General features: G+C 38.9%; 2 protein-coding genes across 3 annotated transcripts in view; both read left to right on the top strand.

Moving 5' to 3' along the window:
- itgb1 (integrin subunit beta 1) overlaps positions 1-1,476 on the top strand; it is a 29,406-nt gene extending 27,930 nt beyond the window's left edge. For both annotated transcript variants that reach the window (XM_022754030.1, XM_022754031.1), the window contains one exon: positions 162-1,476. Coding sequence is in view for 1 of the 2 variants with exons in the window: in XM_022754031.1 (XP_022609752.1) it covers positions 162-227 (66 nt within the window). In the remaining variant the exon portion in view is untranslated. The remainder of the gene's footprint in view (positions 1-161) is intronic.
- Positions 1,477-2,258: 782 nt separating this feature from the next.
- Positions 2,259-11,903, top strand: rab18 (RAB18, member RAS oncogene family). The gene is made up of 7 exons (XM_022754154.1): positions 2,259-2,448; positions 4,695-4,750; positions 8,174-8,235; positions 8,530-8,602; positions 9,485-9,603; positions 10,201-10,267; positions 11,027-11,903. The coding sequence occupies exons 1-7, from the start codon at positions 2,381-2,383 to the stop codon at positions 11,194-11,196; spliced, it is 615 nt and encodes a 204-aa protein (XP_022609875.1). The 5' UTR covers positions 2,259-2,380; the 3' UTR covers positions 11,197-11,903.
- Positions 11,904-12,640: the final 737 nt, after the last annotated feature.

Genomic DNA, 12,640 nt, shown 5'->3' with positions numbered 1-12,640 from the left:
AGCATATAAAATGTTATATTTTTGTGTCTAATGGTAACCCACTTTTCCTGTGTGATTTGGTGAGTTTCAGAGAAAATTTCTCATGAACTAATAAAGCTACATTGTCTGTTTGTTTTATAATAACATAAACGTAATTGACCCCTTTAATGTTTGCTTTCCAGGGTGAAAATCCCATCTACAAAAGCGCTGTCACGACTGTGGTCAATCCCAAATATGAGGGAAAATGATGACATCATAATGAACATCACAATGAACTCTGCTATCAAGTATTTGACATCTGCAGTATTTAGCTTGTTTGGGTACTGAGGCTTGTGGTGGAATTCATGTCATTTCTTCTTGTCGCTTTATCATTATAATGTAGCATTCAGCCACTGCATCTGTATTTTTACTAACACTTTATGATTTATCTGCATTTGTTTGTATTTTAGATGTACAGAACACAATATGTGTATATACTTTTAAGTTTCATATCTGCAGAAGTTGATGAAATGATGGTGTTTTCTTTCCTGCCACAGGACTGGTATGGGCAGACGATTTAGCTTTTTTTTTTTTTTTTTTTTTTACAACACAGTGTGGACAATAAGGATATACAATATATGTACAAGAATTCCTCAGCTTCTGTCTATCTCAGACATTTAGTCTCTGTTTTACCTCTTCTCGTTTGTCTCTGTGCACTGACTTCCTGTATGTTTCTGTGTTCCAGACAGGACCTGAGTTTAATATGTAAATTGTCAGCCATAGCAGCACATTATGTCAATGTGTGTGTATATATTAGAAAACAACTGCAACAGGAAATATTGAATAATATTTAGCATTCAACTTAGATTGGAAAATTATGTTGAATCACAATAGATTCTGCAGAGGTGAATAGTTGTAAATGTAGTTTTAAACTGCAGCTTAGAAACATCCAATGTTTAAATTTTTATTGCACTCTTGCTGAGTACTGTTAAGTTTCTTGAAGGACTAAATACACAAGATGAATATTAATATCAACTATCATTATTTGTGTTGTTGATATACTATCACAAAGGGATTGTATACCACTTGTTAAAATTATGAAATTGTGGCAATGTTGAACAATCAAAGGATTTGTATAGTTATGATACAAGTTGCAATTAACTAACGAAATGTTGTTGTATTTGCTAACTGCAGTAACTTTATTACTCACTCTCAGGTTTCCTTACCTTTCCTGTGTTCTTGTCAAGTATGCCAAAAACATGTTTTCTGTCAGCTTGTTCAGTGAACTGGTGAACTCTTTTGCGTGAGTCAGTTTTGTTAGTTACTTTTTTTTAGACTGTAAAAATGAATCCAGCGTATTTCACATAAATCACCTCTGAAATGCTTTCACACCCAAATGCCTCTGAAGTGCAACACAAGCCTTTACAGTATTGTTTTCAAAGTGCCTTTTATTTCAGTACCATGTTCTCTCTCTGTGCTGTTTATGAGTTATTTATTAAATAAAGTACAAAAACTGTATGTGTCTTTCTGTATGGCCAAAATATGAGGGTGTATATAGTCATTTTTGTGTTTTTTCACGTTTGGATCTCCAATTTTTCACAATAAGAGCCAGAAAAGTGAGTAATGACATATTAAAGCTGAAGGCTGGGAACATGCTCCAGTGGTTTAAAGATCATTTCTACTGAACCTGGGGAGCAAATAGATAAAATTACCAAAGAGTACATACACAGTTCAACTGAAGTGAAAACAAAATCAATGTTCAAAGACATGTTTAGTCAACCCAATGAGAAGGATGCCTGGTGACAATTTGGATTGAATTTCCTTTATAACAGAAGAAATTACAATAGCTCAGTTATTGGGAGAGCCTGGATGCAAAACACTGGCCCTTTTAAATAAGTATTTAATATATTTTGTTTGAAATATATGAAAACTGATGACCTTAACAAGACATACGTAATAATAGTAACATTTTTGTTGTGGCAATATTTAAACATAATTATGCGCATAAATTTAAATAATTTACAATGTATAATAGTAATAACCTAAATATATTAGAATAAACATTACATTGCATATTAAAAGAACCACTGACAATTAATAGACATACTGTACTAATGTTATATAACGCTGGTAGAAACACACCATAGTCATGTGTTTAACTTACATGGCTTCCATATGTTGCAATAGTGTCTGCTTCGTTGTGTAATCATAAACTCGTCAGATTTCAAGTAGCATACATTAACCAACCGGAAATACCGGAAATTGACACCGGATATGGTTGTAGTGAGGCTTCTTACCAAGACGCTGACAAACTATCTCTGCTGCGAGCTGTAAACAGGGACGCAAGTTGTTTGGACACGTCGTGTCAAACAGTCTGTTGTAGCTGTTTATCGAGAGTAACACAGCTCACTGTAAAGGGAAAATGGAAGAAGACACACTAACGACGCTGAAAATACTGATAATAGGAGAAAGTGGTGTTGGGAAGTCTAGGTAAGCTCAAGTTATCTCCAAGAAATTGATGTCGTGGCTTACTGCTAGCGTTAGCTAGCTGACGTTAGCTTAGCAGCCAACAAAATAATGTGAAGTTTAAAGATAAAGCAGCGTTTTAAAATAAGGTAGACGTCTCAGTGTGGTTGTCCTCTTTTTTAAATAGAAAAGAGGCCACACTGCCTTGGTTATTGTAAGATAAATTAAGGCGTGTGGTGTGTTGGCTGTACCGCTAACCTCTGTAAGTGACATCATCTTTGTTCACGTATGACATAGTTGGATGGGGCGCGGACACTTATCTAAGCTAGCAATTACATGATGAGTATTCAGGTTAATGATGTAGATAATTTGATTGCTGTTCTGTTTCTGATCTTTTTTTACTGTAATTGTAGTGGTAGCATCTCCAACACCAAGTGGTTCACACATCATAATGAAGAGCAGATATGTAATAGCTTAATTGAAGAGGTTCATGCTTAAGTGAGCTTCTGTAGAAGGACTCTAAAAGGCTGCATGGCTTTTACCACACATTTGATTTTTGTCATTATATGGTAATCGGCGTCCTCGTTAGCAACCACAAATCAGCCTAATATTCTAAGCAGAGTATAATGTTTTTACCAACTTTAGTCTGGCAGTTTATACTACTGTGTAGTTTGCCAGCAGAGAGCTCGGTCAGGTTTTCTGGTCTCCATGACTGTGGTCCAGACTGCATGAAAGAATCCTGATAGCCAGCCTGAGCCATCAACCATCACATTGCAAGCTATGGTATCTAGTACAGCGTGCCTTCCAGAGCCAGAGCACGGTACATAGATAATGAGCTGCTCAAAGCTTTGAATGTAAGCCTTTCGATAAGTGAACTGTCCAGCCAAAAAAAAATCATTTTTCAGTGCACACTGATGACCAAGCCTTAAGTTCTCAAAATAACAAACTGCAACATGAACCCCAGAAGGATATAGGCCTTTTTGTATGGCAAATTCCAAGAATAGGATCTTCAGCATGATCAACAAGGGATCAACTGTATAAGGGGACATGGGAATACACTCTCATTTTGGATCATCCCCGTGTTAGCCCAGAAGGTTGTAAATAATCTCAAATGTTTGTACTAATTCATGCTGTTTGGATCACATACTGTCAGCAGTAATGTTGCCACAGTGTCAGTAGCAATTATTATCACTCTTTTGTCATTTCTTTCTTCCTTTATTCACATTCTTGGCATTATCCCATTTATTATCCCATTTTATTTATTGATGATATCAAAGTACTGTCATTTTAATCAAGGGTGTGTGTCTGTTTTAGTTTATGGAAATTTTTCTTTCACATTTTATCCCGTGGTACTGGTAGTTTGCATGCTATGATGGCAGTGAGTAAGCACAGAGGAGGGACTGGGTTTATGTCAACACTGTAACGTAGACAGTGTTGCTTATATTTCCAGAAAACAGACAAGTTTGTGTGTCCAGCTGCCTGCTAGTGCATCATTCAGGCCAAGGGCATTTTTTCCAGAAAGTAATTTTGTGTTATTATTAAATAGGCTTTTGCTTAATACAATAAACTAATTCAGACTAAGATTATTTTCAAATGTCATTGTTTGAATCTTCCTGAGCCAGTTGTGCAGTTGTCAAAAAGATACACTGACAAGACTCATTTTTGAAAAGCATACAGATATTGAATATGTTTCCTTGCAATCTGTCGAGGCCCTCAGATGATCAGGGGGATGTCTGCCTGGCAAGGAATACACAAGTTTCATTGTACCTGAACAAATGAATACATTTTTATCTTGCCAGTCTCCAAGCACAGCTCATCGGCTGTATGGACCTCAGACAATAAACACTTCTTTCTCCAGCATCCCTCCTGATGGCCCATGAGGCATAATAAGAGAATTATACATGGGTCAAGGCAAAAGAGTGAGCTTATTCCCATCATCAGTGCTGTGATTAAGGCCTTTGCACTTGATTAGTCATAGTTAAGAAATGAACCCTGTCCTGCTGACTACAATCTAGCGGTGATATCATCCGGAGCTTGTATGTGTAATGCAAGTGAAAGACAAAGTGATCAATAGAAAGAGAAAGCGATACAGAATTAGATAAGTCTGGTGCCGCAGGACAAGTTATGAGTCAGACAATGGAAACCTGATCTCAGACCAAAAGCTTGCTCACCCTGTGTTGAATAGCATTGCTGAAAAAAGCCATTGTGCTGTGTTTGTTAGTGATTAATAATGTGTCCTAATCTCCTTATTTCCTTCCTCCTGTCAACAGCCTCCTCTTAAGATTCACAGATGACACCTTTGACCCAGAACAGGCAGCGACAATAGGTGAGTAACACATCTGAGCTCAGCTAATGAAAAAGTAAAATAAAAATAAGACTTAATGAATCGCATGGTGGTGCCACAACCTTTAATACACTCTGGTCTGAAGTTGAGTTTTGTACTTTTCTGTGGTGTTGAACTGGACTGAATTATATTGGGAGTTGTTTTTAATGTTTTCCCACACCATTTACTAACACGAGCAGGGATAATATTAGAAACAGATTTCAGTTAAATGCAGTTTAGTACAACAATATCACTAACTACGACCTCAGTAATAAACATATAGTTGAACACCTCAAAGTTTTCACAAGAACTGGCCTTTATAAGCCTCATAAATGTTGTTGTGCTGGATTGCATGAGATTGTATAGGAGTACCTAATAAACTGGCCAGGGAGTGTACGTTAATGAAAAGAATATATTTAAACAAAGTAAAGTACATTGTAAATTTTGTGCACCATAATAGGTCAGAATTTCCCTGGAGCTCTGTTAACGTTAACATAATTTGTCCCTGAAGTTGATGAAGCCAGCGGTCGGACTGCACAACAAATGCTAATGTCATTAAAACACTTCAACTTCAATTCAATTCATTCTGCCTCTCAGATGCCTTAAACAAATGTGTTGCACATTTAATTTGTTGTTGTTTCACAGTGAAAAGATATTTGATTGGAATAATTTCCTTCAAGGTTTATGATATATTATATAAACATGTAGAATTTGGTTTAACTTAGAAAAATGTTGTGACAAAATGCATTTTATCAGAATTAAGAGTAACATTTGCCCAAAGTAACTTTTACTCTGGTCAACCTGTCTCTGAATAGTTTGCTAAAGCATTATAACCAACAGGTAACACAAACAACTTTTAAGTGAAGTCTATACAGCTTCTTCTCCCAGTAAGGAGAATGGGACACCACCAAACTTTGCTTGTGTTGCTCGTGTTGCTCAGACTGATAGTAGCTATTGATTTGGTGACTGACAGTGAAATACATGTATCATCAGTCCATGTGTGAGCCTCATTAAACAGTTTGGCAGAACACCGGCATTCTTCTGGGACTAACAGGGTCGAATGACAGAGAAAGTTCATTATGTCTGTCTGGAGTTTTTAAGAACTATTAACGACTGCTGTAGACTACAATGTCTTCCATATTCAATAAAGTGGACATGAACTGTTGTTCATTCTGCTTCCTAGCATGGAGGCCCCGCTGAGGCTGCTGGCAGATACTGTACATTGTATTGAGCAACAAATCCACAGCCCTTGTTATCTGCTCCAGAACCAGAATTGGCTCAAACACCACACTCGCTGCCTGTGTCTGTTGCACATCCAGTATTTATTGCAAATATAATTTAAAACAGAAATTAAAAGTCAAACATTTTTTGTAGTGGAATCATAGTCAAGTTGAGGTCACAGAACAGACATGTTGCCTGTTAGGATGTCTGCTAACAGAAGGTATGAGCACTTGGCAAGCTCAAAGTAAAAGTCACCTCAATACCACACACCTTCACAGCCACAAAGCCATTTGATGTATTTTAAACTTAATGAGGAGTGTGAAAAAACCTTACAGCAGACCAGACGATCCGTCTTATCTGGTCAAATGGTGAACATAGTGGTACATTATTATTTTTACAAGTGGAGTTTTTTTTCCAATTTCTGGTGAACCTGCAAATGACATCAGCTTCTTATAATGGCATAAATCATTCGATGCACCAAGGACACATCTGCTATATTTTCATGTGGTCTTCAGGCTGTAACTACCTTAATGGGTTTATTTTCATTAAAGAATTCAACAGTTCAAGATTTGTCATCCTCTTGATGAGATATGGAATTAATTTTTTCTCCCCTAACTAATGTGAATATTTTTTGTGAAGCTTGCAGCTCACAATGCTGTCTTTGTTAAAACAACGAACAGCACAGATTCCACAAGGTTGAAACAGTAAAAACATATTTTCTTCAAGGTCAACGCATGGATCGCTACTGTTGTACTTGGCCATCTGCGATTCTTTGCAAAACAGATGTCTTCATTGGACTTACGCTTCTCTCAATGACTCAAGTCCCCTCAGATTCAGACAAAAATCACTTTTAATCCAGTATCACTTGATCTCAATTCAAGTATTTTCACTCTCACCACCTAAAGCAGTTCATCTCAGGTTGTATTTCTCCCTGTGAGTAGAGCTTTCTCAGTACATTGTCACATTAGCACTGATAATATTGGCAAGAATTAATCACTGTAATGGGGCTTAAGATAATCAGCAGACAGATGAGCAGCTGTGACGACACTTGCATTGATAAATTTAGCTTTTAGTTACTTAAAGGTGAAAGACAGACAATACATGGTAATGCTGCTGACCAAGTCATGTGTTTACAGTAATTGTTATTGTTTTTTAAATTTAGTTTGATGTGTTGCGATGCTGTTGGTGTATTGATATGATACTACAAAGGTTGGCCTGCAGAGATCAGCCCAGCCTTGACTTCAAGTGGCAGTGGCATCTTATTGTGTTGTGATATGACAAACACATGCTTTACTGTATGTTTTCTTGGGGTGAGGCCTATCTGAATTTATAGTAAATTAAAGCAGGAGATACTGGTACGGGTTCATGGAAACGTTTAGTGTAAACTCCTCTCCTCGTACATCTGGCAACAGTATCTGAGCAACTCTGCTGGACTTGACAAAGAGCTAGTTGTTGTGATTGACTGTGTGAACAAACTGTACATTCATGTGTGTGAGTGTGTGCGGTACACATACTGTGTGTCATATATCCCTGGCCTGTCTTCATGTCCCCTCCCTCCTCTTCTGTTTGGCTCTGAACTGAACGCAACTCCCCAGTCCCAGATGTAAAAACAGTCCCATCACAAGTGTACATTTCCCTGGTAAATCTGTCAGTGGATGCTAATACTCGGGCCAATTTGTCATCCAGACACTGCACACTCTGCGCACTGAGACACTGCACAAAGGCAATAGAGGAGATTTACTTTTTGAGGGGAAGGGGGACAACATTGTTATTTTCGTGTAAATGTCTGTTCCTTTGGGACCTGGCAGGGATTTTAGGGTTGATTCATTGCTGTCTGAGCCATTTCACAGGTGGTGGTTTTTTATACATATATTTTTTGTTTATACAGACCTGTATTGGTTTCAGTTGAAGACATTAAACCACATCATCCTTTCATGCTTAATCTGAATACATAGTCACACTATAATTTAAATGCAGGACATGGGACAGGCATAATGCCAGTGTGAGTAGCTGGGGTTAACAGAAGTTCAGATACATTGTGTGGTATGTATGTTTTGACAATTCATCATTGGTAATCATAGTCTGTCACCATGATAATATTCTTGACAGTAATTGGCCAAACCTGTAAGAGTCATCAAATTGGTACTGAAGCAGGATGAGGTAATCATGAAGGTATGACTGATCGCTTATCTTTTCGTTGTCTAGGTGTTGACTTTAAAGTGAAGACCATTTCTGTGGACGGTAACAAGGCAAAGTTGGCCATATGGGTAAGTGTCACTCTCTGTGGTGTCTACAACACTTCAACAGCAACAAACGTGGCTTTTTGTCTGTTAGTCAGAGAAAAGAGATTAATTGTCAAACTCCTCCATAACTACAGTTTGGCTATTCTCTCAAGTCTCCAGAAGATGGCGCTTTTGTAACACTGTTTCTGCCTACATGCTCCTTGAGGGACAGAGAGGAGTCAGACTTGTTGTTTATCTGCCCTGGTTTTCCTTCTGTTTGAGCCACCAGTTTTTCCTGTGTGTGTCCAGTAGCAGTGCTGAGCTGGTTGTGTTTTGCAGGACACTGCAGGACAGGAGCGCTTCCGAACCCTGACGCCTAGTTACTACCGTGGTGCCCAGGGAGTCATCTTGGGTAAGCAAAGCTGTTGACGCCATCATGACTGTGTGTGTGTGTGTGTGTGTGTGTGTGTGTGTGTGTGTGTGTGTGTGTGTGTGTGTGTGTGTGTGTGTGCGCGTGCTTGTGTTTGTGTGTGTGTGTGTGTGTGTGTGTGTGTTTGCCCTCTTTGCTTCAGAGTCAGGCCCCTGGTTGTAAAAAGAGTGATGACTTTTCATCCTGTGACCCACACACACGCACACCCGCTTGCCTGTGTCTCTGGAAGCTGGTTTATACCCTCCTCATATGGACATGCATATACAGAGTGTACACACACGCACACACGCACGCACACACACAGGAACTTAGTTAAACCTCTAAAACAGACTTCCTCTGAAGCCAATGGTTTTTGACCATTCTAATGATACAGTGGGGTCCAAAAGTCTGAGACCATTTTCGGGAAAGTAGTCTCAGACTTTTGCACCACTGTATAAAGAAACAGAAGGCGCCTTGCTTCAGCACTGGGATTACGAGAGCTCCCAATGTGATACTATCAGAAAACTTAAATCCCTGTGCTTTTAGTTGGTACTATATTATTTTAGTTATTTATTTGTTTGTTTTTATTTAATCAAGGTTTGCTTGTTTTTCAATTTTTTTTTTTGAAGTTGAAATAACTCAGTAGTAAAAGTTAATTAGGTCTCTGCCTTTTAGCAGGCAAATATATCTTAAAATCCAAGGCCCATTAGATTTAATTACTCTTGAAGAAAATGTTTAGAAGTTAACAATACACAACTTTCTGTTATGGCCTGCATATAATAATTCCCATTCTGCCTTATTGGTCAATTGTTTTATGATGTATAATGTGTATATAGAGTAATTGATGTCATTGTGAGCATGTTTTGTTCATTTGGTTTTCCACAGTGTATGATGTCACACGGCGAGAAACATTTACCAAGCTTGATAACTGGCTCAATGAGCTGGAGACGTACTGTACAAGGAACGACCTTGTGAAAATGCTTGTTGGAAATAAAATTGATAAGGTGCGTGAGTTTTTGTTTGTATGTGAAGTGTTTGTGCTCCAACTTAGGCTAACAAGGTTGTTTGATTAGATATAGGCAGCTCATTAACATTCATCCTCAGTACTTTTTGCCTTGGTTTGAACTGTTATGACCAAAGAAATTCATAAGTTTGAATGGTATCTACTTTTTTTTTTTTTCTTTTTTTGGACAAATGTTAAAATAGTTTTTTCTGTAACTTGAGATGTAAAAAAATGGAAATACACACTAACCTTGTAGAAGCATATATTCTGTAGAACGGTGAAATGAATTGCCAGAAATAAGTATCTTTAAAAAAATAAAAAAAAAATAAAAAAAGCCAGCTTAAACCCATTTGACAAATGACAGAACTGAATGACCATGGCAGCACCACTTTCATATTTCTGGCAGCTGGTTCTTTACCAGGATACCAGAATCAGTCAGTGGGGATAAAAATGCCCACTAAGTAGAGCATTATGAATTTATTGTGTCCTGTTTTTTGTCTATGAAAATCACTTTTCCTCTCTGCCCTGTGAAGACCACAGTAGCTGACAGCTCCGCCCGGCAGACCTCAAATAAGTCATTACCTCTCTTTTGTTTTAGGAAAACCACGAGCTAGACAGGGCCGAAGGGCTGAAGTTTGCAAGAAAACATTCCATGCTTTTTATAGGTAAGTCAGGAGGATTCCCTGCTCTGCAAAGATCTGCTGGGCATGAGTTACAGCAGACTGTTACAAAGGGGAAACAGCTTTTGAAATAACTATCATACTTGCTGAGGAATGCTTGCATAGTTCTATTTATAAAAAGGGCTTCGTATATCATCTTCCATGTGCTCTTGTTTTTCCCCTGTGCCTTTATTTTTCACTTTTGTCAGTAAATGACTCCGCAAACGAGTTGAAGTGACATGCATTTCATGTTAAAAAAAATAAGTTTTATCTTCATTAAATACTGAAAAATGTCATTTTAAAAATGTTTGTTGACATGGAGGGGTTTCACTCTTTACTTTCCACGTCATTTCCTAATGTATTATTTCAGGTTTGGCTTTCTAAATAAGATTTATTTCTTAATCCTGTGGTCATTACTATTATGTTTCTGGATATCATCATACTGTGGAGTGGGTGTTAACTATATCTCCTAATAACCTCCTAAGGTCCACTATTAGTGTCTGGAGATGACAGTTATTGTTGAGACATTTTCCACCACCGCCAGATGATGACATCAAGATGCAGACATTAACAGTTGTTGTATCTGTGTCTCATTTTCTTTTCTTTTCTATTTCCATCCTCCGTCTCCCCACACCCAATTCTCATTTTTCTTGCCCTTGTTATTTCTCTTTTCCTCTTGTTTGTCTCACTACTTTTTGCCGTTCTCTCTGTCTGCTCCTGCCCCTCCGCTCATTCACCCCACCCCCCCACACTCTATGCTCCTAGAGGCGAGTGCTAAGACCAGGGATGGTGTTCAGTGTGCATTTGAGGAGCTGGTGGAGAAGATCATCCAGACTCCTGGTTTATGGCAGAGCGAGAACCACGGCCGAGGAGTCCAGCTCACCGACGAGGACGCGGGAGGTGGATCCTGCGGTGGCTACTGCTCCCTGGTCTAGACGACACGCACACAAAGTACACAAACATGTTCACACACACACACACATGTTCAAACACACGTGTGAATACCTCACACAGTGTCACACACTCAAACACTAACATAAACACACACACTTGAAAGAACTCCCCTCTTCCCACTGTGTGCTGTCCTGAGCTGAGCTCCCGACTCAGACATGAAGGCAGTGGAGGTCTGACTGTGTCCCCTCCGCTGAGCTGTAAGGGTTGACCGTCCTACACACTCTACCTGTGTTCACACAGACACTACTTTTTTGCACACTTTCTAATAGTAACGCTGCGCTAAAATGCAAATGCAGCTCAGCCTTCCTCTTAATGGAATTTGAGTGAGTTGACTCTCCTCTGTTTTGTTTTGAGTTACAGTTTTGTGCAGTTTTAAGGACCTTGGTCGAAATACACTCTATTTTCAGTTTCTCATTGTGCTTTGGCATTTAATTTTTAACAGGACGGTTAAGTCCAAAGGTATAAACCAAAGTTTGTCAGACAAATGGATAAGTCTCTGAAGCGTGATCATGAGAATAGAAAAAAAACTTTTTTTGACCAAGGTTCTCCTCTTGTCTCCAGCATGCTTTTGTTTCTAGGAGCATCTCGCCTTAGCAAGCACATCTGTATCAGTGCAGGGCCGATTTTCCTCCAGTGTTTATCTTTCCTCAGCTCTGTCCTGTGCTTGATCCTGATTCCCCCCCCCCCCCCCCCCGGCACAGACCCTATGAACATTATGCTGCTTATAGAGAAGCTTATCAAGCCGACCCATCTTGTATTCCATCTCACCACTCTCAGCTATGAGTTGGATCATGCGTCTCTGTTGTCCACACAACTGCCTCATTTCTTCAGAATATAATAGAGTTACCAAGTGGTTGGAATGACGTTTTACTGCTTTTATTGACTTGGACTTCAAACCTTTGGTGTGTTTTGAAGAGTGTATAAATCAAAGAGATTGGCACCAGCAAGCTTTCCACTGGGTGCAGAAGAAGAGGGAACCTCTTAAAATTGCACGCCTTTTTTGTAACGAGTTGCTTTAATGGAGTGCGACCTACTTGTACTCCCCCACTCAGACAGATAATATCAGTAATATCACTAGGACTGCTACAGTCTTTCATATAGATTCCTTTGACTGTGCATAGACAAAGGAAAAGTGTTCAATATTAAACAGGGCAGTGAGTCATAAGGGTGTTTCCACTGAATTTGGAAAATCAAAGAGCTGCGTGCTCCACATTGCTAATGGATTTCACAGTACTCCTATCTCTGTGTTTGTATCTGAGAGGCAGTTATAAATGTACTGTACCGCTGACCCCGGACTATGTTTGTAGTATTCGAGTGCTGTTATATGGTCTGAGAAATCCTGGGAAATGTAGTTCTGAGAGCTTGACGTAACAGGGATGGTGAAAGAGACATGGGTAACAAGCATGTCTTATCACAGATGGGAAT

The sequence above is a fragment of the Seriola dumerili genome, unplaced genomic scaffold (genome assembly GCF_002260705.1).
Source record: "Seriola dumerili isolate Sdu_G_001 unplaced genomic scaffold, Sdu_1.0 BDQW01000216.1, whole genome shotgun sequence".
NCBI classification, from domain to species: Eukaryota; Metazoa; Chordata; class Actinopteri; order Carangiformes; family Carangidae; genus Seriola; species Seriola dumerili.
This window is presented reverse-complemented; position numbering and strand designations above follow the sequence as displayed.